Genomic DNA, 26,322 nt, shown 5'->3' with positions numbered 1-26,322 from the left:
TTTTGTCCAGCTGGGTGATCAGCATGTTGTAGATGGGGTAGATGAAGGGAGTATATTCATCATGCTCCCCGTTATAGAAATTGATCCACACATACTGGACCCCTGCTAAGGAATGCATCTCTGTGACGTAAGTTATGTTTAACAATGAGTGCAGGAAAATACAACTAAATTATCTCATTTGCTTAAAAAAGCTGGAAGCAGGCAGTTCCAGAACAGCTCAGCAAATACTCAGTCTCTGCCGTCCTCAGGATATTGATTTCACTCTCATGCTTGTGGCCTCATAGTCACAATATGGCCACTCCAGATATCACATGTATATTTTTGACTTTTTTTTTAAATTAAATTTATTGGGGTGACAATTGTTAGTAAATTTACATGGATTTCAGGTGTACAATTCTGTATTACATCATCTATAAATCCCATTGTGTGTTCACCACCCAGAGTCAGTTCTCCTTCCATCACCATATATTTGATCCCCCTTACCCTCATCTCCCTCCCCCCACCCCCTCTTACCCTCTGGTAACCACTAAACTATTGTCTGTGTCTATGAGTTTTTATTTCTCATTTGTTTGTCTTGTTCTTTTGTTGTTTTTGGTTTATATATCACATATCAGTGAAATCATAGGGTTCTCTGCTTTTTCTGTCTGACTTATTTAGTTTAGCATTATACTCTCAAGATCCATCCATGTTGTCACAAAAGGTCCTATATCATCTTTTCTTACCACCGAATAGTATTCCATTGTGTATATATACCACAACTTCTTTATCCATTCATCTATCGAAGGACATTTTGGTTGTTTCCATGTCTTGGCCACATGTATATTTAAGGTAGACAAGACAAAAGGGAAAGGACTGACACCAGTGAATGAACACCTCTTCACACCTGCCCCTTTTATCATGCAGCAGCATCTTTTCTAGAAGACCCACTCCCTCCATCAGACTCATCTGCGTATCTCTTTGGCCATCACTGGGTCTTATGGCCACTCCTAGTTGCTAAAAAGGAAACTGGACAAAAACCAAATACAGGTATCTGGCTTTTCAGCCTCAATGATGGGAGTGACAAGAGAAAAGGGGTCCAAAATGGCTTTCGGGTAGCCAATCAGCGATATCTGCTCCATGTTTAAATACTGGCACCTAAAAGACCGAATCTTGTGACTCGCATGCATGGTGAGATCTCTAGAATGAATTACTTTACCCTAATTACTCAGATTGATCACCTACGTCAGAAATTGCATTTGAAACTGTATAGACCAGCCAGGTGACATAAAGCAGCGATTAGAGCTCGTGCAGGATGAGAAAGATGCAATCATTGGGAATTGAGGGGTGTGTGCCCTGCCTAAAGACAGTCAAATTCAATGGGCCAACCAAACAGACTGTAGGGCCACCAAGTCACCACTCCTGCACAGATTCCATTTGGCTCTTCCATGGTTCTCAAGTAATGAAGCTTATCCCTTAAAAACAATCTATGTGTTAGGTTTAATACCCCCGAATTCAGAGATTGTTTCTCAGTAAGCACTTTTGTTCATCTTGGAAGGAAAAGGCTAATCCTTGCCCACTTTTTCAGACTTGAGAACATGTGCCATGACAAGCTGCCAGTACGGCTGTGAAGACACAGAGGAAGGGCCACGGTGTCTGTGTCCATCCTTGGGACTCCGCCTGGCCCCAAACGGAAGAATTTGTATGGGTAAAGCAGCTGACTTCAACTCCACTCCTACTCCTCTTCCCTCCAGTGCTCCCTTTACTGAATTCCTCCTTTTTCATTTATCACAGTCTGCTTATTGACTAGACATCACAATCTCCCAAAAGTACAGATGTATGTCCATTTCGGAGACAACATTTTTACCCATATATGCTCTAGACATACTTTGGGATGCTAGAAAGAACACTTCTCTATTATTTTGGGGTTGCCTAATGCCACAGTGGAAAAAGAATAAAAATAATTTTATTTTAGTATATTTACACATTTTACTTTAACCACCAAATTGTATATCCTCATAGTACTGTACTTAATTATAATGCACAAAATATACATAATATTTATAGCAAGGAGCATATAACACTAATAAGGGATGTCAAACCAAATCAGAATGTTGAAAGAGTTCTTAATCTTTTTGATCTAAATAAGGAAATACCAGTATGATTTAATATTCTTACTTCCTTACTGTAGTAGAAATGTTTTCCAGTGTTTTTCAGTCAAGGTGCTGGATGTTTATTTATCCTAACTGTACATAACTTGATAAACTGCATTTAGAAAGTTCAGCGAAGTAGGTCCTAAATCAGTTAAACACTTTTTAAAAATCATGTAAATGAAAATTTTGGCTCTGCTCTTTGAGAGTAATCAAAGATTTAATTAGAATCATAGGGGTTAGTACTCTGTAGTAACATAAGATTTATATGACAAGGCTAATTCCTGACCAAACTGAATCCAAATTCTCACCCACCTCTTTAATTTGTTGGGTGCCATTTTTATTGGAAGGGGTAGAGGATATGCATGAAAAATAATTTTTGTCAGTCTATCACTTATTTATTCTTTTAAGAATGCAATGAAATAAGCCAATGCCGACTTGTCTGTGTAAGCACAGTTCCAAAATAACAATATGACATCTATTTGATTTGATATCTGAAAGTGAAAGCAAAGCCTGGGTCCTAATGGTTTGGTGAACAGAACTGGCAGCACCTGTGTAACATGACTCTCAGGGGTAGAAAAGGAAGGAAGCCTATTGTCTGTTAAAGTTGCATCTTTACATCATTACACTTGACCCACAATTTATATCTAAGTGCATTCTTAGGAAACCACATTTCTGTGATTTGGGTCAATATTACAGGACTTGGAGGAGCTTGCTAATAAAGCAATTCTTTTGTAAAATGCAAAATTTAGATGTTTGTGTATTTGGTTTGCTTACAGTGTGGCTATCTGACTTTGTTTTCAAAAATTAAATGTGCTATGTAATGTACATAGCTGGAAAAATATTAATTCCCTCAGCAGACATGTAGTAGTATGTGTGTGCACATGCGCTGACACCTTCTGGTTCTACATCCTAGACATTGACGAATGTGCCTCTGGTAAAGCCGTTTGCCCCTACAACCGAAGGTGTGTGAACACATTTGGAAGCTACTACTGCAAATGTCATGTTGGTTTTGAGCTGAAATATATCAGTGGCCGATATGACTGTATAGGTAAGATTTGGTGTCACTGTTTCCTTTTTCCCTGTCTCCACCAAACCTGTAGGCTTTCTCTACAGCTGTTTTGATTTAGTCTGTCAGTTGAGCAATCTGCTGTAACCGATCAGCTTAACAACACAGAAAAGGTTACACTTTTTATGTTTCAGGCATTTAGGGAACTCTGATGACCTAAATTATATGAAGCCAAGTCAGTAAAGATTTAAATTAAGGAACTTCAGTCTGTACAGTTCTGTTATGGGGGCAAATATGTTGAGGTGATTTTTGTGGCCTTTAAAAAAAAATTGGTTGGCTTCATTTTTAATTTTTGATTCTTTATCTAAGTACATATCTAAAAATGGGAACAATAAAGCAGTTTTTGTATTTGATAAAAAAAAAGAATAACAAAGCCTATTTAATCTTGATCTTAGTGATCTGTTTATGACAGTTTGCATCAGGGGTGGCTTTGGAAAAATAGATGGAGATGAAGGCACGTGCTCTTTTCTCTCTTTCAGCCCTTTCATGATTCAAGCCCCACATCCCCTAAAATGTCCCCTTTTCAGGGTCACTGAAACCACTCTGATAAGATTCTGCTCTCAGATATGGGCCTGATTTGTGGGAAATAAAAATATTTATCCCTCAGTGAAGGGATTCCAAGTCTCGATGAAGAAGTGAAGTAGGGTGTTTGGGGAGCCCTTGGATATATTCCCATCTCCCTGATGTAATGTGTGATGGGGCCTGTCCTACAGCGAAGGGAAATTCGGGCTCCCTGTAGAATCCTATTCACATAACGTGTAGCAAACATGCACGTGACATGGAAAGCTAACAGTTGAGGGAAAAGTAGGATTTCTTTCAACCCTACACTCAAAGCGTCCCGGGCTAGACACGTCCTGTGTCATCGTGTTGGGACAACACTCGGTTCCTGGGTTTTGAACCGTCTTGTGAAGCTTCCACAGCTCTTCTCTTAAATCTTCTCAATCACAGAGGCCATCCTAGACAGTCTGGTAAAATCCTCATTTCTCAGGGGCTTGGACCCCACGCCCTGCTGCAGACCCGTTCCAGCTCTGTAATCAGTGATGCTGTGTCACAGAGCAGAAGCCTGTTCCCTGATACCTACAGGGAGGTTCCAAAGGACAGGGTGCAAAGTCACATGGAGAGCTTCCCAGGGAAACAAATCTTTGTGATTTTAAAAGTGATTGATATTAGCATCTGAGCTCTCTTTGCAGTTAATAACAGTAGGCTGTTTTGTGTGCATATGTCTACAAAAGCGTAGCTCGAAAGTGAAGAGCTAATGGACCTCTCACCTGGGTGGAATTTGGCAAACTCTCCTAGTCTAAATCCAGCAGATGAGCTCAGATCAGCTGACCCTTGCTCCTGGCAGTCTTTGAACAAACTACCTGTGAATGCAGATGATGTCAACAGTTCCTAACCCAGCTTGTCCTTCATTGGTTAGGAATTCTAAGCCCTTCCATGTATAGAATTTATTTTCTGATATTGTGATTTAGTTCTAAATTAGACAGATGGAAAAGTTAAGAAAACAACCTAAACGTCTTCCAGACTTCAGCAGTGTTGATAAGCAGATGAGATTGCCGTAGGGGGCATGAGCTGTAGACACTGCCTGCATACTGGGCAGGAGGCAAACCAGGGCTCTGGGCCAAAGTGGGGGAGTTACGAACACCTCTCAATCCTCAGGCCACACTTAATTTGGTGGTGGTGTTGGTGGTTGGCCCTGGAGCTGCTCAAGTGTAAGGGATGATAGTCTTTCAGCGCATTGTGTTACCACAAAGTTGTTCATGGATGTTCACGTTTTTAGATGTAAATGAATGTGCTGTGAATACTCACACATGCAGCCTCTACGCCAATTGCCTCAATACCCAAGGATCCTTCCAATGCAAGTGCAAGCAGGGATATAAAGGCAGTGGACTTCAGTGTTCTCGTAAGTAGCATTTGGTCATGGCATCCTAACTTTTCCTGATAAAGCATTCTCTCTATGTCCCCTTCCTGTTTCTTTCTCTCCTGCCTTCCCTCCCTCCCCCCTTTCCCCTCTCTCTCCCCCATGAGTGCACGTGCAGTATTTGAAAATTTAACTGCCTCAGTCTTGTCTTCTCTGCTAATTGGACTACATGTCCAGGACTCACTGAAGTTGTAGGAACTAAATCAAAGACTAGCAAGGGTACTGGATATTTTTCTGGTCACAGCAGACTTTAAAATACTGAAAATAAGATTTAAGGACAAATGACACTGGGCAAATGTATCTCTCAGGATAGGCTAGGTCATGGTGCAGTAAGAAGCAATCCTAAAATGTCAGGGGTTTAGAATCGCTAAAGATTTTAACCATGTGAATCAGGAATAGTTCAACAATACACAACCAAAACAAAGTATGATGAAGTTAATGTCATTTTATCTGTCATCCTTAAACCTGGATCCACATTGTTAATGTGTAGCAGAGAGTCCCACTGTTCTTGCTTGTGAATTCCTTACTGCTTAGGTGGTAAAATCTTAAATTTATAAACCGAATATGTAACAATAGAATGCTACTGCTATTAACAGCTACAATAGTAGTGGTTTGTTTCTCACTCGTGCTTGTCTGAAGAGAGTTATCAGGGTGTTTCCTCTCAATGTAATCACTTAGGGACCCGGACTGACAGAGGTCTCACCATCTTTTGGTACCATGGTATCAGTCCAAGGCTGTAGGTTTGTCACAGCACCGAGAGAAGCATGGGCAATAACACACCAGCTCTTAGTTAATTTGGCTTGGAAGTAGGGGCAAAAATATATATATAATCCTGCTGTGTGTCCCGAAAGAAAAGAAAAGTAGAAATCACAATGAGTACCTGGAATGTCTACAAGGCAAGACAGTAACCATTGCAGTGCCATCACTCCCCTGACAAGCAGCGATGTTTAAAGTCACAATGTTTAAAGTCATCCAGGATTGTCCCTCTGGTTGTGTCCTTTTGGCTCATTGCATGACTAGATTTGTTTACTGCCCGGACCCTACTCTCTCATATACCCTTTAGCAGAGTTCCCACATGTTCTAGTAAATATGGCTTCAAGCGGTACCTTGACCTGTATCACATCTCATGTCCCCATCCAGCCAAGGCTCTTTATGACACAACAGAGTGGCCATTCAGGGATGGCAAAAATAAATTGTCTGTCCCATGATAAACATTGAGCAACACACCTATAAAAGGTTCACAGTACCCCAGTGGGCTGTGGTTGAGCGCCCCTGGATGGACTGTGTACAAAAGAATATAACCAAAGAAAGTGAGTCTGGAAATCAAATTCCATGAAGATGTGCCAAAAGAACTGGGCAGCATGTAGTCTAGAAGAAAAAAATAGTGTGGAAAAGTATAAATTGTGCCCATAAATATTTTAAGGAATGTGAAATAATAGTGGCTTCCCAAAGCAGACTAAGCCCAATGGGTGGAGGTTACATTCTCTCTTAAAAACGGCCGCCAGGTGTCTGTACATGGAGCAGGAAAATGCTGCGTTTCACTGTGCAGACTTTCGGGGAGGGGGGGGGCGGCTCTGGCCTTAAACAGCCATGTAGTCTCTAGCTACTCGATGCTGTGGTTTCTATCCCTCTGTATAGACGTGCTCAAGATGTCCTTCTGGAACTTTATTCAAAGAAAGAGAGATTGGCTGCCTGTGCATTGGGTAGGGGGGAGGAGGGTTGTGGGGAAGGGATGCCATAACCTTGAGAGGCCCCTGAGAGGAGACTGAATACCATATTTTGTCGTGTATAATGCTCATCCACGTTTTTGGCCCAAACTTTCAGGGGAAACAATCTTTTGTTTTAATTTTTTCATTCAAGTTTTTATTTGTTTACATTTAGGTACTTGTTTTTGGTATTATAAAGGAATTTTAGCGTTTAGTTTTTAACATGGTACAGGAAAATTTATGTGACAAATAATTACAAAACACAAGAATAGACACAAGGTATACAAGAAATTTTATGTACTGCTAACAAATTTACAATATTTATACATCCTAGAAGGCCAAGAACTCTTCATCGTTGCAAGTTCGTCTTAAGTTCAACAAAACCAATTATCGTATTGCAGGGTATTCTTTTGCATGTGAATATCGTTATTGATTTCTAGAGTTACACTTTTAACTCATAAGCATAAATAAAAGAATTAAAAACATTTATGTAGATATGGAATTAGTACTACCCATTTATAATGCACACCCTTATTTTTCCATCACAAATTTGGGCCAAAAAGTGTGCATTATACATGGCAAAATACGGTAAATCAGTTTTCATGTTGGATGTGACCGAGGGCTACATCACACCACCAAATGTGGACATGTGCATTGCAGTGTCACTTGTCTCAGGCCATGTGGTGTAACGCTCAGCAGCTCAGACTTAGGAGCTAGGAAGACCTGAATCTAAATCTGAGCTCTGCCCCATACTGGCTGTGACCTTTAGCTAGTTTCTTAAACCCCTCTAACCTCAGTTTCCTCCTATCCAAAATGGGTATCATGGTAGTCCTGTGGTAGGTGCTTGTAATGAGCCAGACCATAGTCCGTTGGAGCTCCCTAATGGCAGCGAGGTGGGGTAGATATTCCAATGCACACCGCTAGGCCCAGAGCAGTGGACTGTCTGTGCATTCTGGCCTTCCAGCTTTCTTTAGAAGGCTGCTCGGCGCCCTGTAGGTACAACCCAGAGTTAACACCCCTAGGGACAACCCTCAACCAGTGGGTCCAGGAGTCTGTAAAGAAACACCCAGCTCCCCCTTCATAGGGTGGGGCAATTCTGTAATGTGCTCTGCATTGAGTTCATTGGTTTTTCAGAAATCCAGACTCTACATTGCGGTACAGAAGAGGAGTTAGTGGATTATCCTTACTCACCATCTGTACCCAGAGGAAGAAGCACCCTAAATGTAGATCTATATATTTTTTTATTATTCTAATATGTGTGAGTATTAATAATACTCTTAGATAATTTGGCCTTAATTTGATAGCAGCTGTACCTCATTCTAATAAAATCAACATTTTGGTATTACCTAACTTGAGTAATAATAGTCAATTTAGGAAGGGACACTGTGGCATTGAGTTACCAAGAGCATGGCTTCTGGAATCAAATGACCTTGGCTTGATTCTGGGCTCCCTAGCCTACTACCTGTGGACTGAGAAGAAATTATTTAACCTTTCAGTGCATCAGTTTCCACATCTGCAAAATAAAGATAATAGCATCAGGTCCATAATATTGATGATTTCATGACATAATCCACACATAATAAATAAATGTCCATATAAAGGGCTTAGCTCCAGCCCAGAATATATTAAATGCTCAGTAATCATGCACTAGTAGTGGAAGTAATAGTGGCGATGGCTTCTTTACAAAAATCGAGCAATTTTCCCCATCAAAAAGCAGCTTCCTCAGTCATTAGAAATATGCTTCTGATTTAATTCAGTTTATACAGACCATTTTCAAGAACATAGGTATTGCTTTACCCAGGCCATTCCAATTTTTTCTCTTTCAATTATAACATAAACATTAGAAGTTTGGAGGTATGGCCTGGACATTTGTTTTTTAACACAGCAACAGATTTTCAACAGTCTGGTGGTGAATTCTAAAAATAATTGCAAACACAAGCCGAATATATGTCAGGCACTGATCTTAGTAATTGACATGCATTCACTCATTTAGACCTCACAAAAACCCTATTCTTATCTCAACTTTATAAATGGGAAGACTGAGGCAAAGAGAAGTTAAGTATTGGATAGAGGGCACACCACTAGAAGATGTGAGAGCTAGGCGTCAGACCCAGGAAACTGGGCTGTGTGCTTAACGCAGGATGGGTGAGCCCATAACCCACGGCTACTCCTCTGGCATGGAGAGCTCTCCTGGGCCTCTCCCTGACAAACTCTCCTGGCTAGCTTTTCTGTTATCCTTGCCACTTCCTGTTTCCTGGGGTCCTTGGTGCAGTAAGCCTCTCTTTTCCACGATTAAGTTTCTCCTTTCCACGATTAAGCCTCTCCTTTCGATTAAGCCTCTTCTTTTGGGACTGTGTCTGAAGCACAGATGACAGGAGCATTTCCCCTGCCAGATAACAGATCATCTGGTGAACTGAGCACAGGCGAATGAAAGCCAAAGTCATTCATCTTCCTCCTGAGAAAAAGATGTTCTCACATCAGTGATCTTTTCTAAGTAAAGTTACAATTTTCAGGTCAGCAGAAGTTTTGGACCAAGTGGATATTTAGAGAAATCTTAACTGTCTCCCAAGAGAAGTTGCCAACTTCATCTGCAGAAGACTGACCTATGAATCTGAAAACTCTGGAATTCCCTGTTTTTATATCTGAGATCCCCAAATGGGTCAAAGACCCTCCTACTGCACTTTTCTCTCACATTGTTATAGTCTCAAGAAGATGATGCAATAAGTAAGAAATGTTTAAGAGAAAACAATCAGTTATGTTTTATTTGAAACAGCAATATCCAGATAAAACCAAATCTATCCATTCATAGTCATGCATATGAATAGCTTTTTTATCCTTGCCCCAGCTCTCTTTTTACCATACTAACGGAGTGAAATTGTTGACACCACAAAGATTCTGATGGCTTGATTTTATTTTTTTTTGGATAGTATTTTTTTTTTATATTAGTTTCAGGGGATTTTTTTTTTCAATAAGAAAAATCGAGGGGCAGCCGCGTGGCTCAGTTGGTCAGAGCACAAGCCCTCAACAACAAGGCTGTCGGTTCAATTCCCACATGGGATGGTGGGCTGCGCCCCCTGCAACTAAAGATTGAGAAAACAGCAACTGGACTTGGAGTTGATGGGCCCTGGAGAAATACACTGTTCCCCAATATTCCCCAGTAAAGATTAAAAAAAGAAAAAGAAAAAGAAAGAAAAATCGAAACTTCAAAGCAAAAACTGAAAGCAGATGTTTAGGTTTGCCTGGTGTGCATTGAAACTCCCTCCTTGTTATTTATTAAACGTCCTTCGTTTTATGTTACTGATTGCATAAAGGAAATGTCCAGGGAATGGGTGTTTCCTGTTCATTTTTCATGCTGGGTCCTGGGAAAAGATTCAGGGAACCATGGATAGAATTACACAGTGGGGCTTCCAGGGGAAGGTCTATATCTGATCAGCACATTACAATCAAAACTCAACAGGAGACCTCTGGCAGAGAGGCTGAAACAGGCCATCTGAAGGTTAGGAAAATGAGTAATGATGTGTTACTTCTATTAGTAGTAGTTGGTTTTGAACTTATAACTATAGGCTGTCACATTGATAAATAACTAGGACATTGCATTGAAAAGGGAAACGTAGCTCTTATCATAACAGCCTTATATTGATTTCAAAGTGAAAGCAATGTATTAATTAAGAGCACATATATTTTCAAAGCATTTTTCCTTTTCCTTTTGATTACCCAAAATATTGTGGACTTCTCCTTGTTTGTTTTTCTACCACTTTGGTACAGATTGCATCAGCCAAATGATGGAGAAGGAACTGAGCAGGAGAAGAGATTAAAACACTGCCAAGAAAAATATTTTAATAAAATCTTAATCCGATTTATTTTATAGTATTTCAGTCTACTCCCTTATTTCATTTCCCTCTAAACAATGTCCAAGTAGTTGAGTAAATTGGTTCAGGTGTCCTTAGACCATTTCTTGCTTAGTTCTAGACTAGCACATGCCTAGATATTTTATAAAAGGACAATGTATTTCATTTTAAAGATCAGTGTTTTTAATTTTTAAAAAGTTACTTTTTAACATCAGTTGGATAATCTTGATTATCATGAATAGGTCCCTGGAATGGGGGGCATGCATCTTTAGATTCTAGATCTCAAGGAATTCAAACCAGTCTAGAGAAAAGTAACCATTAACCCTGAAGGAGGAATAAACCTGTCGTGGGAATAGGACTGGAAAAGAAGTCATTCATCTGCTTTATCCTTTCAAATCCTACCTCTGCCCCTGGGTAGCTGAGTGACTTTGGGCAAGTCACTTAACATGACCCAGTTGCCTCATCTACAAAACAAATGTGTTAGGCTAAATGATCTTTTATCTACCTCTTGAGTTCTTCTACACTAATATTTTCCCACGGGTCATTGATCCACTGGGGGTATGATGAATCAATCCAGAGGTGCATTTTTAAAAGCAATTTAATTTAGTGCTGAGAAATAGGAAATGAATGTAAGACAGTAAATATAGAAACCTCTCTTTAAACGTTCAAAAAATAAAATCATTAGCTTTAGAGAGTAATTGATTGAGGTGAAGAAATTCGAAGGGTACAGAATGGGGAAGAAAAAATAGGTATGTCCACACTGAACCATCAATCACCATTTTTATAGGTCACAAATGTCCCATTATTGGTAATTTACATGGTTCAACCTAATGCTATAACTGTAATCTTTGAACGTCACATTTGGACAAATCTCTAGGGCTACCTGGACAACACTAGCTTTGGAGAATACCTGCGTAAAAACAGAAATATTAGAGGACCCTGGATAATCCATCACTTTGGGATCTGTAACCCAGCTTGGTAGGAGTAGGTATTTCATTATTGTAGTCTCTGAAGCAAAACAAAGCTGTGTCCTCTAACAAAAGGTAGTTAAGATACTAAGTAACAGTGGAACTGCTTAAACGGATGCAAATCTAGTTCTTCCTAAAGTATCGAATGGTAGAGCCAAATATGGGTTGATTCTGGAAGCATTCCTTTAGTGCACTTTAACACTTTTTAAATGCTCCATTTTTTGTGAGTGATCTAATTATCAGCCAATGTGGAATTTCTCACTGGTTTTTATTTGTTTTAGTTATTCCTGAGAAGTCTGTGAAGGAAGTCGTCAGAGCACCTGGTACCATCAAAGACAGAATCAAGAAGTTGCTTGCTCACAAAAACAGCATGAAAAAGAAGGTAACAATTAAAAATGTCATCACAGAACCTGCTGGGACTCCCAACCCTAAGGTTAACTTGCGGCCCTTCGACTCTGAAGAGAGCGTTTCCAGAGATGCGAGCTCTAATGGAGAAAAAAAAGGGAATGAAGAAAGAAAGAACAAGGGGCTGGAGGAAGAGAAAAGAGACAAGACAGCCCTGAAGAACCATGTGGAACAGGAGCAAAGCCTTCGAGGAGATGTGTTTTGTGAGTATCACTTTTGTTATTTTATACATTTTATGAAAAATGAATTGTGATTTCTCCTGGCAAATGAAAGAAAAGACACTTTCATGCCTTAAGTAAAATGGGTTTGGCTTTAAGTCCTAAGAAGCAGGGTTCTCTGTAAGGTCTGGAAACTTAACATCTTCCAGAGATATGTAATCAAATTTGTCCTGTGGGAAACAAGGAGCCTAAGTCCTTTCCCCTTGGGGGCTTTCCTGTTTGACACAGACCCTCTCTTTCCTCTTCTGGTCAAGTCAGCCTGCTTATCCTGCAAGAACAGTTATCTGGCTGCCCAGCTCTCCATGCGGTGCACCCCCCAAACCAGAGTGACCCTTACCAGGTGGATCTGCCAGACTACCTTTCTCCTTTTTGAAGGCACTTTTTTTAGGCCCACTTAATGAAAGGAGAATTTTACAGTTGTGTGGTTATGATTTTAAAAGCCAAAACAGACAATTGTAGCAAAGACAGTTCTATAGTAGAACTTAAGCTTAAGTTTTCTCCATGAATGCAGAATCTACCTAAGTCTCAACCCTTCCAGGACAGTTTCCGTATTAACCCACCCTGAATCCCCCACACTGAGACTTCATTTCCTTTTCACTGGGCATCTGTTGCTCCCTCCATGTTTTGTCTGTCTGTTCTTGGCTCCATGGCTCTTGGATTTAACCAAGTGAGAAGCAGACACAAGCCCACCCATCTGAGAACTAGCATGCCAATGACATCATCTCCCTTAATAGAGAGTGAAAATCTCACAAAATTGTATTTCCAAAACCTAGTGAGAAGGGATGTGATACCAATATAGATACTTAAGTCAACTCGGGGAACCTTTGGAAAAAGATGTTCTAGATGAGGAAACTGGACCCAAGTGAATGCCTTGGAAATGTTAGGGAAACACCACTCTAAACTATGCTGTCGATAGAATATATGATAAAACCCTCTTTGTTCAGTCACTCACTCATACCTTCTTAGCATGTGGGGTTTTAGGGTTGTTCTTAACTGATCAAGTGTTCTCTGGTAGTCCCTAAGGTGAATGGAGCAGATGAATATGGTCTGGTTCTGGTCCAAAGAAAAGCTATAACATCCAGACTGGAACGCAAAGGTAAATAACCCTTTCTCCCAGTATATGCTTTCCCACGGTGTCCCATATTGTATTCATTTCTTCATAGGGTGCAATGATTGAGTCACTGCTTCATTCCTAAACACCCAAGGGAAAAATTGTCACATTGTGACACACAGTGCCAGTATGAAAATAGGATGTCCTTAATACCAATGATTACAATATAAGGCTGTCTTCTTCGCTCCATCATTCTCACCTGACACCTAACATGAAGAGTTGAGGCAGATTGTATGTATGGAGATGGGAGAAAATGACTCATTTGCTTCAAATCCAACACCTAAGGGCTCACAAACTGAAAATCACCATGCACTAAAAACTGGCCCAAAGTGCCTGTTACTTATGGCTACAGTAATGCTGTATAACAAACCACAAATTCTCAGTGGCCTACAGCAGTAAATATTTATTTTTTCTTATGAGTCTGTGGATTGGCTGGGCGGTTCTGCTAATATGCTAATCTGGTCTGGGTGGGGCTCACCATGTGTCTGCAGTCAGCTGTGAGCGTGCTCAGTGACTTTGCTGATCTAAGCTGGGCTCTCTTACATGCCTAGGGCCTCAGTTGGGACAACTGGGCTGACTCAGCTCTGCTCCATGTGGTCTCTCATCCTCCAACAGGCTAGCCAAGCTTGTTCTCATGAGGCATTGGCAAGTTCCAAGAGAGAAAGTGGAGGCACACAGGCCTTTTGAGGTCTAGGCCCAGAATTGGCCCAACATGACTTCTGCCATATTCTATCGGCCAAAGTAATTCACAAAGCCAGTCTTGACTTAGGAGTTAAGGAAGATGCTACAAAGTCACATTTGCAAAGAGCATGGATACAGGGAGGAGGAAAAATTCAGACCATTTTTGTGATCACTCTATCAAAGCCTCATAATCTGGAATTCCTTAGGCATGATCCCTAATTCCTCTCAGTTTATTTACCAGTTTTACTACACATGACCAATTATATGTGACATTTCTACACAGACATCAGGGAAAAGCCTACTTGTGTATTTATTGCTTTTACTTAGTGTAAATATGAATGCCTTGATCTTCTCTTTCCTTTTCAAACTGTCTTTTACTTACCACTATATATGCCAATTTGATTCCCTTTGGTGTTTACCTCATGAGTACATTCTCCAATTCTGTTCCTTTGGTTTATAGGACAATCTCCACCATGAAGAAAGTACCTCTCTAGTTCAGTCATCCAAATTTAATCTGAGAAGCTTCTACTCAAAACTCTCCAAAGGCTAGTGACCCATGACCCAACTCCTATAGGCATCTTGTTTTCCTCCATATTTCTCCTAAGTGTTCCTTTTTATTTTTAATTTCTCTGCTTTAAACATTTTATTGCCCATTTTCCTGGTTAGGAAGAAAATGTTTCATAGCTCAGGCAATAAGCCACGTTCTCCAGATGCTCAGAACTTTTGCCCAGCTCTGCTTTGCACTTGCTAAGTGACATTAATAAATTATTTGAGTCCTCTTTGGATCCCCAAACCTACTGGGTTTCTTATTTTTCTTTTTCTTCCATGATCCTTAATGAAACACAGAAAGTGTACAGTTTTATATATCACTGTGATTTCAAAGGTTCTTGAGTAAGGTGTCCTGGAGCACTCAGTCTCAATTTTAAGACTCAGGTGGACACCCCAATGCTTCCACTTGCTGTTGGTCTTGGGCAAGTCTCTTAGATTTGTGATGCCTCATTGCTTTCATGCATAAAGTTGGAAGAAGAGCAACACTCCTTTTAGGCTAGGGGCCTTAGAAACAGACCCTGAGACAAGAATTTGTGTGTGAGTGCTTTATGTGGGATGTGATCCCAGGAAACAGTAGTTGGGAAGCACGGAAGTGAGCCAGGGAAGAGAAGGGTGCGTTATAAAGCAAGTTTCCACTGTGGACAACTGGAGCTCAATTCCGCTGGGGAAGTCTGGGAGCCATTGTAGAGCACGTGGCTCAGCAGTGTCCTCCTAGAGAGGCAAAAGAGCTAGAGTATTTATACACCAACTCACATCTGACATTGATTGAAGTCTGTTCCCAGGAGGGTGCTCCTGGCCTGCCATAAAAGCAGGGAAGGACACCACTGTGGCAACTGGACCTCCATTCCAGTTGAAGCCTCTGCAAGACTAGAGAGAACTTGGAGTCAGTCTGACTTCAGGTACATGCCCAATTCCAGCATTTAGTGGTCCTACCCAAAGGTAAGACAACAGAGGTATTTATCCACCAACACCTGTCCATCACTAGTTGACTGCTCTCCCAGTAGTTCCCTGGTATTCTGGTCTGCCTGGCTTGGGCCAGGCATGCTCCAGCGAACGAATACTCTCTCTCAGAGTGTTGTGGGTGTTTGCAGTAGAAAGTTTTTTGCTTGCACGGGAACATACATGCTGACAGATATTGGTGTGGCACCAACAGCATCTGTTTTGGGGTGGTATGGATTAAATCAGAGAATATATTTGAAAGCACTTTGTGAATCATACAGTGCTATACAAATGAAATATTGTGCTCGAGACCAGTCTTGAGTTTTCTCTCTTTAAGGAGTAGTTGCCTTTATACTGTTCCATTGTCCCCGTTTTCATTCCTAGTCTCCTGCATGTTGAGAAAAAGTGGGATGTTTGGGACAGATGTGCCAGCACAGTTATAAACCGCCTGAAAAATTCATGTTGTACTATTTGTGGGCTGATAACATCAACTTCTCAAACTAGTAATAATACTCCCTAAAGAATATTGAAGACTAGAAACAAGTATCACCGGGCACCTTTTAATTTTAAAACTGGAACTAGAAATAAAGTATCTTCACTGGAATAGAGGAAAATAAGGGTTAAGAAAGAAAGGAAAGTGAGAACAGCAGCAGTGTGTTTGTGCTGACTTGGGATATTTACAAGATGGACGGCCCTGACTTCAGTCTGATTTAGGATTCAGGTCCAATTCCAGCACTCCATGTCTGCGGGACTAGGACAAATCACGACCCAGTTTTACTTTCCTGAAAATGGTTCTAACTATAGAATTTTTGCAACAATCAAATCAGATGATATGATGTATGAGAATATTTCACAGATTGTAATAAGTCAACAACCAGCTGCTGCCCCTTCTCTATTTAGGTGTTTCCCTGTCCTTGCCATTCCTTTCTTCCTCAGCATAAGGTTCCCAGGATAAGGCTGGATTCGTCAATTCAAACCAACAAGATTGAATTGAATCTTGATTGAATCCAAGGGAGTCTTATCTAAGGAATGAATACAGAAGCAGAAGGCCCTGGGAGGCAGGGGAGATGGTTTATCACAAGGGCTATCAGGGAAGTCATATCAGGAACTTACATTTACTTGTGACACCACGGGCTGTAATCTTGGGCATGAACTTGCATGAGGGCTAGCATCAGTTTAAGGTCCCCACAGGCTGCTTAGCCCAACAAAATGGATGCTAGGGCAGCAATACTATGGATTAGCTTAGCTAAACTCTTGACAGCAGTAGAAAACACGGCATTGCCTTCCAAAGCTCCAAATGTTAGACATTTTTCTAATGCTCTTAACAATTATGAAATGCACCCTTTTTCTTAGCAGATTTAAACATCTCAGTTGACTGCAGCTTCGACCATGGGGTCTGTGACTGGAAACAGGATATAGAAGATGATTTTGACTGGAATCCTGCTGATCGAGATAATGGTATTTAGCTTTCACTATTTCATGTTTTGCGATATGGTATAAGTAAAGAAAGCTCTCCAGTTATGGGAGGGTTATTATTCCTATCATTTGTTAGGTCGGGATTGTTTGTCATGTTTGGAAACTTTTAGACTTTCCGAAGTCTCCCCTGATAAATGACTAACTTGGTTTGGCATATTATATGAGGTTTGACAATTAAGTTCACGAACATGTTACAACAATGTTGCTAACCTTTTTTGATATCGGAGGGATTATTCGTTATGAATCTGTATCAACCGGACAAACAGTTAACCAAGTTTAATATTTGGAAGTGCTGAAAAGGCTGCATGAAAAAGTTAGATGACGTAACTTTTCACCAACAATTCATGGCTCTTGCATCACGACAATGTACCAGCTCACACAGCACTGTCTGTGAGGGAGTTTTTAGCTAGTCAACAAATAACTGCATTGGAACACCCTCCCTCCTCACCTGATCTGGGCCCCAATGACTTCTTCCTTTACCCGAAGATAAAGGAAATATTGAAAGGAAGACATTTTGATGACATTCAGGACATCAAGGATAATACAATGACAGCTCTGATGGCCATTTCAGAAAAAGGGTTCCAAAATTGCTTTGAGGGTGGACTAGGTACTGGTGTAGGTGCACAGCTTCCCAAGGGGAGTACTTCAAAGGTGACTGTAGTGATATTCAGCAATGAGGTATGTAGCACTTTTTCTGGGATGAGTTTGCAAACTTATTTGGCAGACCTCGTATTCTCTTCCTTAATTCCTCTCCCACCCAACAAAGGATGTTCCAGCAAACTTCTTCCATCTTCACTCTCCTGTTGCTGAGAGAGAGAGATGTTGGAATTCACATAAGGTTTAAGAGTATTGAGGCAATGGTAGAAAAAAGTTGTTCCTTTTCCACAATTTGCTAGTTATGGTGCACTATAGTTTTTCTTTTGTTTTTTGGGGGGGAAATAAATCTTGAAAGGAAATAGGACCTCTACCTAAACCTGGAATTTTAGTAAAGTCACCCTCAAAGCCTGAAAACCATAATGCATCAAATCAACAACCTGAACTCCTGTACTGAACTTTTGCTTCTGTTGCTTTAGAATTTCTTTCTTTCCACTAAACGTTGGATTTTTCTCAGCCTCAGCTCTTTCCATTGCCTACCTAAACACTATTGATGGGCCTTAGCCTTCATGTTAGGCAGAGCGTTTGGCTGGCAGATCTCATTTGGAATATAAATTGAATCCCTGTCTCCTAAGGCTAACTGTATAATTGGAGACAACTGTTATACCTTCAGGGACTCTAGTTCCTTACCAATTAAATTATTTATTTGGGGATGTACAGGCTCAGCCCTCAGTTAAAAGAGCCTTCTTCTAGATCCTTCCTCTAGACTAATTCCTTCCTGAGATCTTTTCTTTCAAGCCCTCACATGTAGTCAGGAAACCCGGATATTCCCTAACAAAAATTCCTTTTAGAATTTGGGATTAGGGTAGAGGAGATACATCCCACACAGTAAGTTATGGGAGTGGGACTATCATTAAAGATTCAGAGCAAGCTCAGGGCAAGTTTAACTAAGCCAGAGACAGTCCATCTTTGGAGAAGCTATCTTGTTGATAACCAACCTGAGTTTATCCTTTCTTCCATCATGGCATCTCCAAATTTATGTCTACCAGAGCTACATCACACTGGGAGCCTATAGATTATTCCAGGATCTTGACTGTTCACACAGTCAACAATGTCTTAAGTTGGGTTTTCATCAATGGGAAGTCCCCTATTTATAAACACCTGATTCACAAAAGACCCAGGGGTTTGCATCACCCAAATTGTACTCCCTCTCCTTTTGTACTTCCATCTCTAGGTGGACTTGTCTTTCCCTCCAGAGTTAAACATAAAAAAGAACCATGGGATGAATCAGCATTAATAGAAGGATAAAATCTCCAGGACCAGTTAAAGTGGGCTTTAGCTGAGAGAGAAGGGGAAACCTGCCACAGTGGGTCACAGAAGACAGAATGTAGCTGGTAGAGTTGTCAGATAAAGCATAGGATGCCTAACTTTCAGATAAGCAGTGAATACTTTTTAGTGTATCTCAGACATGTTGTTGATTTGAATTTCAAGCTCCACTGGGCATCATGGGTCCTCAAGTATCTCTAGGAATTACACTAGTGGAAGACTCCACTCCATCCTAGTGTCTTCCTCCTGGCTTCTATAGGAATTCCTCCTCCTTCTCAACTTCTTCAGACCCCATTCTATGAGAATTTTTGCCTAAGTTCATCAAAGCCACAACCAGAAGATTGGAGATGAGCAAACATCCATTACCACTGGTTAAAAGATACTTAGAAGATGGATATGTAGAAATAGAAGATGTGTTCCTGTCAACCTAAATCAGAACATGGAATGATATGTTACATGTGGTGGTTGAGCTCCATGGAACCATTAGTCCAAATTAACGTATGTTGTGGATTAAATACCACACTATGGACCCACCTAAGTAACAGACCATCATACATATCATTGTCTCAGTGGGGAAATGCATTCTGAGGTTTAAACAACCAAGTTGGAAAGTTCTGGAACACAAGTTCTCCATCAGCTGCAAATTGCCTACAGTGCTAAAGGATCTTTTAATTAGATTCTTACCCCACATTTGCTATTACCAAGCTTTGTGAATATGGACAAATTCCTCAGTTTCTCTGACCTTCAGTTTCCTTTTCTTGAAATACAACAAAGTATTTTTGAAATACAACAAAGTATTTCAGCTCTGTGATCCCTAAAATCTATTTTAGCATGAAAATTTTGTTCCCGTGTTCGAAATGAAAAGGACTTCAGCTTTCCCTATAGGAGACTATCTACCATTCATTTTTTTATAAATATTTTATACACTATAGCCAAATCCTTTACAGTGGCCTCATTCAGTGTGTGTTTTTCTTCTCCTAAAGCTCTCGGCTACTATATGGCAGTTCCAGCCCTGGCAGGCCATAAGAAGGACGTTGGCCGATTGAGACTTCTCCTCCCTTACTTGCAGCCCCAAAGCAACTTCTGTTTGCTCTTTCATTACCGGCTGGCTGGAGACAAAGTAGGGAAACTTCGAGTGTTTGTGAAAAACAGTAACAATGTCCTGGCATGGGAGGAGAGCACGAGTGAGGATGAAATGTGGAGGACCGGGAAAATTCAGTTGTATCAAGGGATTGACACTAACGAAACTGTAAGTGGAAAAACAGTATTAAACTAGATATTTACATTCTCTTTCAATGATTTAACAAATAGAACAAAACGCTTCCTGATAGTACCTAGGCACGGGGGCTGCAAAGATGAATAAGACTTTTCCCCTACACTTAAAGAGCTTATATTCTGGAGCAAAATTAGCAAGTCAATCAATCAGCACAACTAATGATAATACTTGTCAGGTGCACACACGCATGTCACACACTCTATGGAAATGATCTATTTGTGTGTCAGGTTCCTCTCACCAACTTCCTTCTGAACCAGGCTATAAATTCCTTAAGATAGCAATGAACATCTTGTTTGTTCTATGCCAAGCACTTATCACAATGAATGGAAGCTAAAAGGTCATTTTTTTAATGTTTTTTGAACTGAACTGAGAGAGTGGCTGATGTCTAGGGTCCCTAAAACCACCCTCAGGTTCCATGATTCCTTAGGAGGGAGTCAGAGAACTCAGAAAAACTGATTACAGTTTGTTACAGTGAAAGGAAATAGATTAAGGGCGGAGTCCAGGACAGACTGGACACAAGCTTATAGCTGTCCTCTCCCAGTAGAGTCATATGGACAGCTCTTAATTCTCTCAGCAATGTTGTGTGACAACATGCATAAAATGTTGTCCACCAGGGAAGCTCACCCAAGCCGTTATGTTCAGAGTTTTTGTTGGGGGTCAGTCTGCCTGCATGACTAACTGTCTGGCTGACCTTAGTTACTCAGTCTCTAGGTTCTCCAGAGTCAGGCTAATACTTGTGGAACCTGAGATCCCACCATAAATCACATTGTTAGCATAAATTATCTGGCATGGCCAGACACTCTTAAGAGGTAGGATATGCCAAGGACTTACAGGTGATCTCCCACAAAGGTCACTCTACCTTCTATTAGCATTGTCTCCTTAAGGAGGTTAAGCTTGCGGGAGAACAAACATCAGGAAGGGGATTGTTTTGTAAAAAAGTCTCTTGATAAGAGAACATAAACAGCCTGCCTAATATTTTTGTACCAGGGTAAGGAAAAATGCAGTTAAATACAAACACAAATAGGATATCAATTAATTATCCTGATGTCTATGTTTAGTTATCTGGGAATATCAGCCAGGGATTTCAGTGATGGAATAGCCAGCATATCTCAAGATCCAGACATGCCCACCCTCATTATCCCACCTATTTCAGCTTCTGTGAGATGTCTGCTTTCTTAGCTCACTGCTTTTAAAAATTATTCAAGAGGCACATCTTCCTGAAAGCAGCTCCCTCCTGAGAAGAGACTAGGGGAGGAAGAAATTTCTATACCCAGTTGTGCTATCACTCGCCACTCAGTGATAACTTGTTCTCAAGAAAATGAATCCAGGGAGCTTAGGGGCAACAGAGAGCAGCCCAGGAAGTGGGCAGTCACAGTCCCTCTTTGCCCCCATTTGTCCCTTTGAGGCTCCCTTTTTCTCTTTGGAGAGCCGAGGAAAGTGGGACACAGTGGTAACAGCAAGCCTAAAATTGCTTCATCTCTGCCACCTTGGAAACTATTCTATTATTATTTATGAAGCAGGAAGAGATGCTGTTGGGGATGGTGAATAGTTGCATGATGGCATTATTGTACGCATGATTCTTAAAGGATCTTTCTTTATAATGCCAATTTCTATAAGTTTGAATTTATTTTTTAAAAAGTTTAGAAAAGACAAAGGGAAATCACTTTACTAAAAAAAATAAAGATTATAATCATTCCACAGTAACATGAGTGTTTCCATATTTTGCATTTTACTTTACACATCAATACATATTTTAATATATTTATAACCACACTACTACATACATGTTGTTGAATTCTTTGTGATAGAATTACGTGTGTGTCATTTTTAAGAAGAATAACATGTTCCAAATTAATTAAACATTATTTTTTCTCTAAAATTTTTGTTCCAAGGTAACCTTAACCATCTTTGAATCAGAATAATTTTGCTGTCCTCTAAATCTGCTTATCTCTGATATTGAGAATTAAAGAGCCCACTATTCATTTTATCCTCTTTATTACTTCTCCTTAAAATGAATGTTTAATAGGTGCTCCATAAATTGTAGCTATTATTATTTTCATAATTATTGAATTAAAAAATATTCTGGTGTCTTTTTCTGATTATAAAGACAACATGAAGTATTTTTGAAAAAAACATTATAAAATTGAAGAAATTGATGAAAATCATTCAGCAAAACTTTATTTTAATAATATTTCTTTGAAAATATTTTTGGGTGAATGAGTGAATATAAAATAGTCACTACATATCCTTAATTTTTTTGAGTGAGCCATCCCTGTCATTTTGTGTCCAATTTGAAGATAAGGGGTTTTTTTTGTTTGTTTTCATTCTGTTTTCTATACAATAGAAATTTCTAAGACATAAAGAAGTTTGCTTCTCTTTTGATTATTAATAAATGTCTTAGATAAAAATGATTATCACCTATTATGAAACATTTTTCAACACATGGAAACAATGACATTTCAGATAATTTCTGAATATGTGAATCAATATTTTAAGAAAATTTACTATACTACTACAAACTACCAAAATCCAAATATATCAAAATAATTCTCTGTTGACTATACAGTTTTGTATTAGATGTTCACAGGGAATATTTCTTCTAGCCAGTTTTTTTCTTAAAGCAAATCATATTTTATTTTTGCTTTTTTTCCCCGTTAAATGGGAATTTCAAAATTTCTTGTTAAACCTTACCCTTCTCAGCTTTTCAGGGCTTTCCAGATTCTCTTAGGTGTTACAGTGACCCCTTTTTCTCTGAAAATATTCACTCAGTGTGGATTCCTGATATCTGGAAAATATAATATATTACTATATATTCAACGTCAAAGCCTGTGTCTCTGCAATAGGGACACATGAGTTTAGTCCTCTTTAACAGTTTATTAAACAGTTTGATTATATCATTGTTTTGAATATTTTGAAGTAATTTTTTATTTCCTCTCCATTATTAGATCATTTTTGAAGCTGAACGTGGCAAAGGCAAAACTGGAGAAATTGCAGTGGACGGCGTCTTGCTGGTGTCAGGCTTATGTCCAGGCAGCCTTTTATCTGTGGATGGTTGAATGTTACTGTTGTCTTTTATATCTTTATATTTGGCTTTTTATGTCAGTTCTCTGTTTTTTGATATGGTATCGTAAATGCCCCTCCATTTTAGAAATACTGAAAAATTGTAATGTACGAACATTATTGTAAGATGCCTTTCTTGTATAAGATGTATCAATATTTGCTTTCAATATAGTACTACTGTGTCTTCTCATTCATTTCTGAATTTATAAAATGTGGAAATGTCAGTTCTGCTTTTTCCCCCTAGTATATTTGATTTGTCTACATGGTTGATGAACCTCTCTATATAACATTTCTAGATTACAAAAAAAGTCAAAACGTTTAACTGTTTGACTTTTATGGCACTTCTTAAAAACTATGACATCACAGATAGACTTCTACCTAAGTGGCTTAGCCTGATCTTTTATGGCCAACTTGTATATTTAAATTTTTTGTAATAATAGTATCCAAATAATCACCTTGGGTCATGGTTTAAGTTTTTCTAAGTAAGAAAGTATGGTTGTTAATTCAATGTTTGGTTATGTGTGTGATTATTTGCTTTGCTGGAAAATGTGGTTTTCATTCTTTTCTCTATGGAAATAATTTATAGTCTTAAAAACTCTTAAAATGAGTTTCTATTATGGGAAAAGCATGAGGGCTTTATTAGGCCTCATGACTGCAATACAAATTAGCATAAGTTGTTGAATTCAACACCTCAGAGAACTATCTAAAACTAAATTAAGCGTGTAGCAGGACTCAAAGAAAAGATGGATGCCTTCTTTTCTGTTTCTCTTTTCTTCCAAATTCAAGAACAGCTTTGTATGGTAATGAATCTGAGTGAATTCTTTGAGGATGAAAGGCTATTCTGCTTTAAGATTCTGGGTCAGAAATAGCTCCAAGCTATCTTTGAGCTATTACACTGAAACTCCTTGGGGGGAGAAAACTACATTGCTTCTCTTTAGTGTGAAATAATTTGTTCATACAATGTCTACCCAGCACTGTAGCGGTATATGTTGGATAACTGGTAGTTATGGTTACCCCAGAAATAGTGTTTCTAGTGATACCAGTTGAGGACTTGCCCAGCTAAATCAAATCAGCCCACAGAATTGTAAGAGATAATAAAATTGTTGTTTTAAGGCATTAAAATTTGGGGTGGTTTGTTACACAACAAAAGCTAACTGATACACGTGTTTTCAAATACTGTGATAGAACTTGATGGCAACCTCCTGTCCATTCAGTGACCAAGGAAATTTGAGACCATAGTTGTGGCTTAGAACAAAAGAGAACTTTCAGTAAAGGACATGTCCCTGTGATCCAGGTTAAAGGAAAAGAAGTTGAACCAAAAACGAAATAGGGAGGCCTGAGCATCATTACATAGGGATAGAAAATCAATGCAGGAAACTCAGTTAAGTTGAATTGAATAATAATATTTCATGTTTCTCTAATAGCTGTGGCATAGACTTCTAGTTACCTACCCAATATCCATTCTTACCTTTTTCTTTACTAATATAACCATATACAAATATATTTGGGGAGTTAGAGGGCAATGTGCTCAACTGAAAGGTTTCATTTCTCAAAATCTCTTCCAGATGGAGGGGGCCACCGAAGCATTGCTGGGGCTTCCAGGAAGGATCATAAAGAAGGCTGTCAGCCAGAAGCCCACTTTTGCCATTTCTCTTCTTCCTTCCTGCCCTCAATGTGCTTGTGAAGGCAGGAGCTCTATCAGCTACCTTGGGATCATAAGGGCAAGGACCACACCCTATGGAGAAGTGCATGCTGGGGGAAGCCTGGGTCCTTGATGACATTGTGGTATCTCTACCTCTGTCCCAGACTGGTTACTGCTTGATATTTTATTAGGTGAGAGAAAAGTAAATCCTTTCTTGGCCTACCTAGGATTTCAAACACAGCACAATCCTGACTCAGGTGACCACTCTTCCTGATTCCTGAGGGCTGCCCCTGCCATTTGGGGCTAACTTCTTAGACCCATAAATGCCCACATGTTGTTTTAAATTCCAGTCAACAGCCTTTAATGTCATGGAGCTCGAACCTACACCAGCACCGAATCATACTTTGCTTCCTTTTGGGAAACCTAAGGTCAGCTAATTCAGCCATGACTCACATATCTGTTGTCCCTGGCCACCATCCAATATGCAAACCCCCATGTCATCCATCTTCTCCCACTCTTTCATCCCCACACTGTTAGGGGTTTCCTTTTCTGGACATTGACTCCCACTATTTCTGCCCCCTCCCCTATCACACATACTCCATTGTCTGGTGAAGGAACTCTTCTCCATCTTAATTCATGCCAAAATCTCTTCCTCATTTCTCAACCTCAGCTGAACTGAGTTCCCTCCCAGGACCACCTCTACCTTTGCAGCCTTATCAAATGAAAGCCACTCATCCTCCCACACTGCACACATGTCCGGGTCTGGAGTTGAAGGCGGCATCCTCCTTGCCCTACTCTTGTTCACAATCTCTTATTTCTCGACTTCCATCTAAAAGTCACTGTTCATTGGAGGCACAGTTAAATAGTTCTACATCTGTCTGTCCTTCCTAGACATTGTCATCAACCAATGTGGTAACATCTATGAAAATGACCCATCCAATATCCTGGCCTCACAGTTCTTTGACCTCCTCTATTCCATCACCATCACCTCCTCCATGTCACTGTCTTTTTAAAAATCTCTTTTCTCATGAGTCCAAGCTATAGTCACACAGCTCTCCCGCTCTCCTGTGAGACACTTTTGCACCTATCCTTCAGTTTTCAGACCTTCTCAGAGTTCTAGCAGTGCCCCCTTGTGGCAGCCTATGAGCATGTGTGTGGCTGCCACCAGGCACACAACAAAGAGGGCTGTCTACAGCATCTGCTGTTCCTCCTTTGATCCATTTCTCCCTTTCCCAGTGTCTTGTGAACTCATGCTTCTTTCTGGGTATCCAGAACCTTACAATTCAGTCACCTCTGAGATCTTGGAGAATCCAATCTTGCAGGACTTTCATCCTTTCCTATCAACACTTACTGGTCCTATGTCCCATTCTGCTGGTCTCTGACAAGTGAAGGGAGACCATCTTTATAACT

The 26,322-nt window shown here is 39.9% G+C and overlaps 1 protein-coding gene across 3 annotated transcripts in view; it reads left to right on the top strand.

The window, feature by feature from the left end:
- Positions 1–24,388, top strand: part of EGFL6 (EGF like domain multiple 6) — a 52,669-nt gene extending 28,281 nt beyond the window's left edge. Inside the window, exons 5-12 of one of the 3 annotated variants that reach the window (XM_081043161.1) lie at positions 1,565–1,684; positions 3,043–3,177; positions 4,973–5,095; positions 11,917–12,243; positions 13,274–13,354; positions 16,895–16,996; positions 19,918–20,183; positions 23,156–24,388. In XM_081043161.1, the coding sequence (XP_080899287.1) occupies positions 1,565–1,684; positions 3,043–3,177; positions 4,973–5,095; positions 11,917–12,243; positions 13,274–13,354; positions 16,895–16,996; positions 19,918–20,183; positions 23,156–23,266 (1,265 nt within the window). In that variant the 3' untranslated portion in view covers positions 23,267–24,388. Of the gene's footprint in view, positions 1–1,564; positions 1,685–3,042; positions 3,178–4,972; positions 5,096–11,916; positions 12,244–13,273; positions 13,355–16,891; positions 16,997–19,917; positions 20,184–23,155 lie in introns of all 3 variants that reach the window. The other 2 variants (XM_081043160.1, XM_081043162.1) reach the window with 2 other exon arrangements.
- The last annotated feature ends 1,934 nt before the right edge of the window (positions 24,389–26,322 follow it).

This window comes from Rhinolophus hipposideros (assembly GCF_964194185.1).
Source record: "Rhinolophus hipposideros genome assembly, chromosome: X".
NCBI classification, from domain to species: Eukaryota; Metazoa; Chordata; class Mammalia; order Chiroptera; family Rhinolophidae; genus Rhinolophus; species Rhinolophus hipposideros.
Note: the sequence above shows the minus strand (reverse complement) of the source record. Positions and strands in the feature narration are given on the sequence as shown.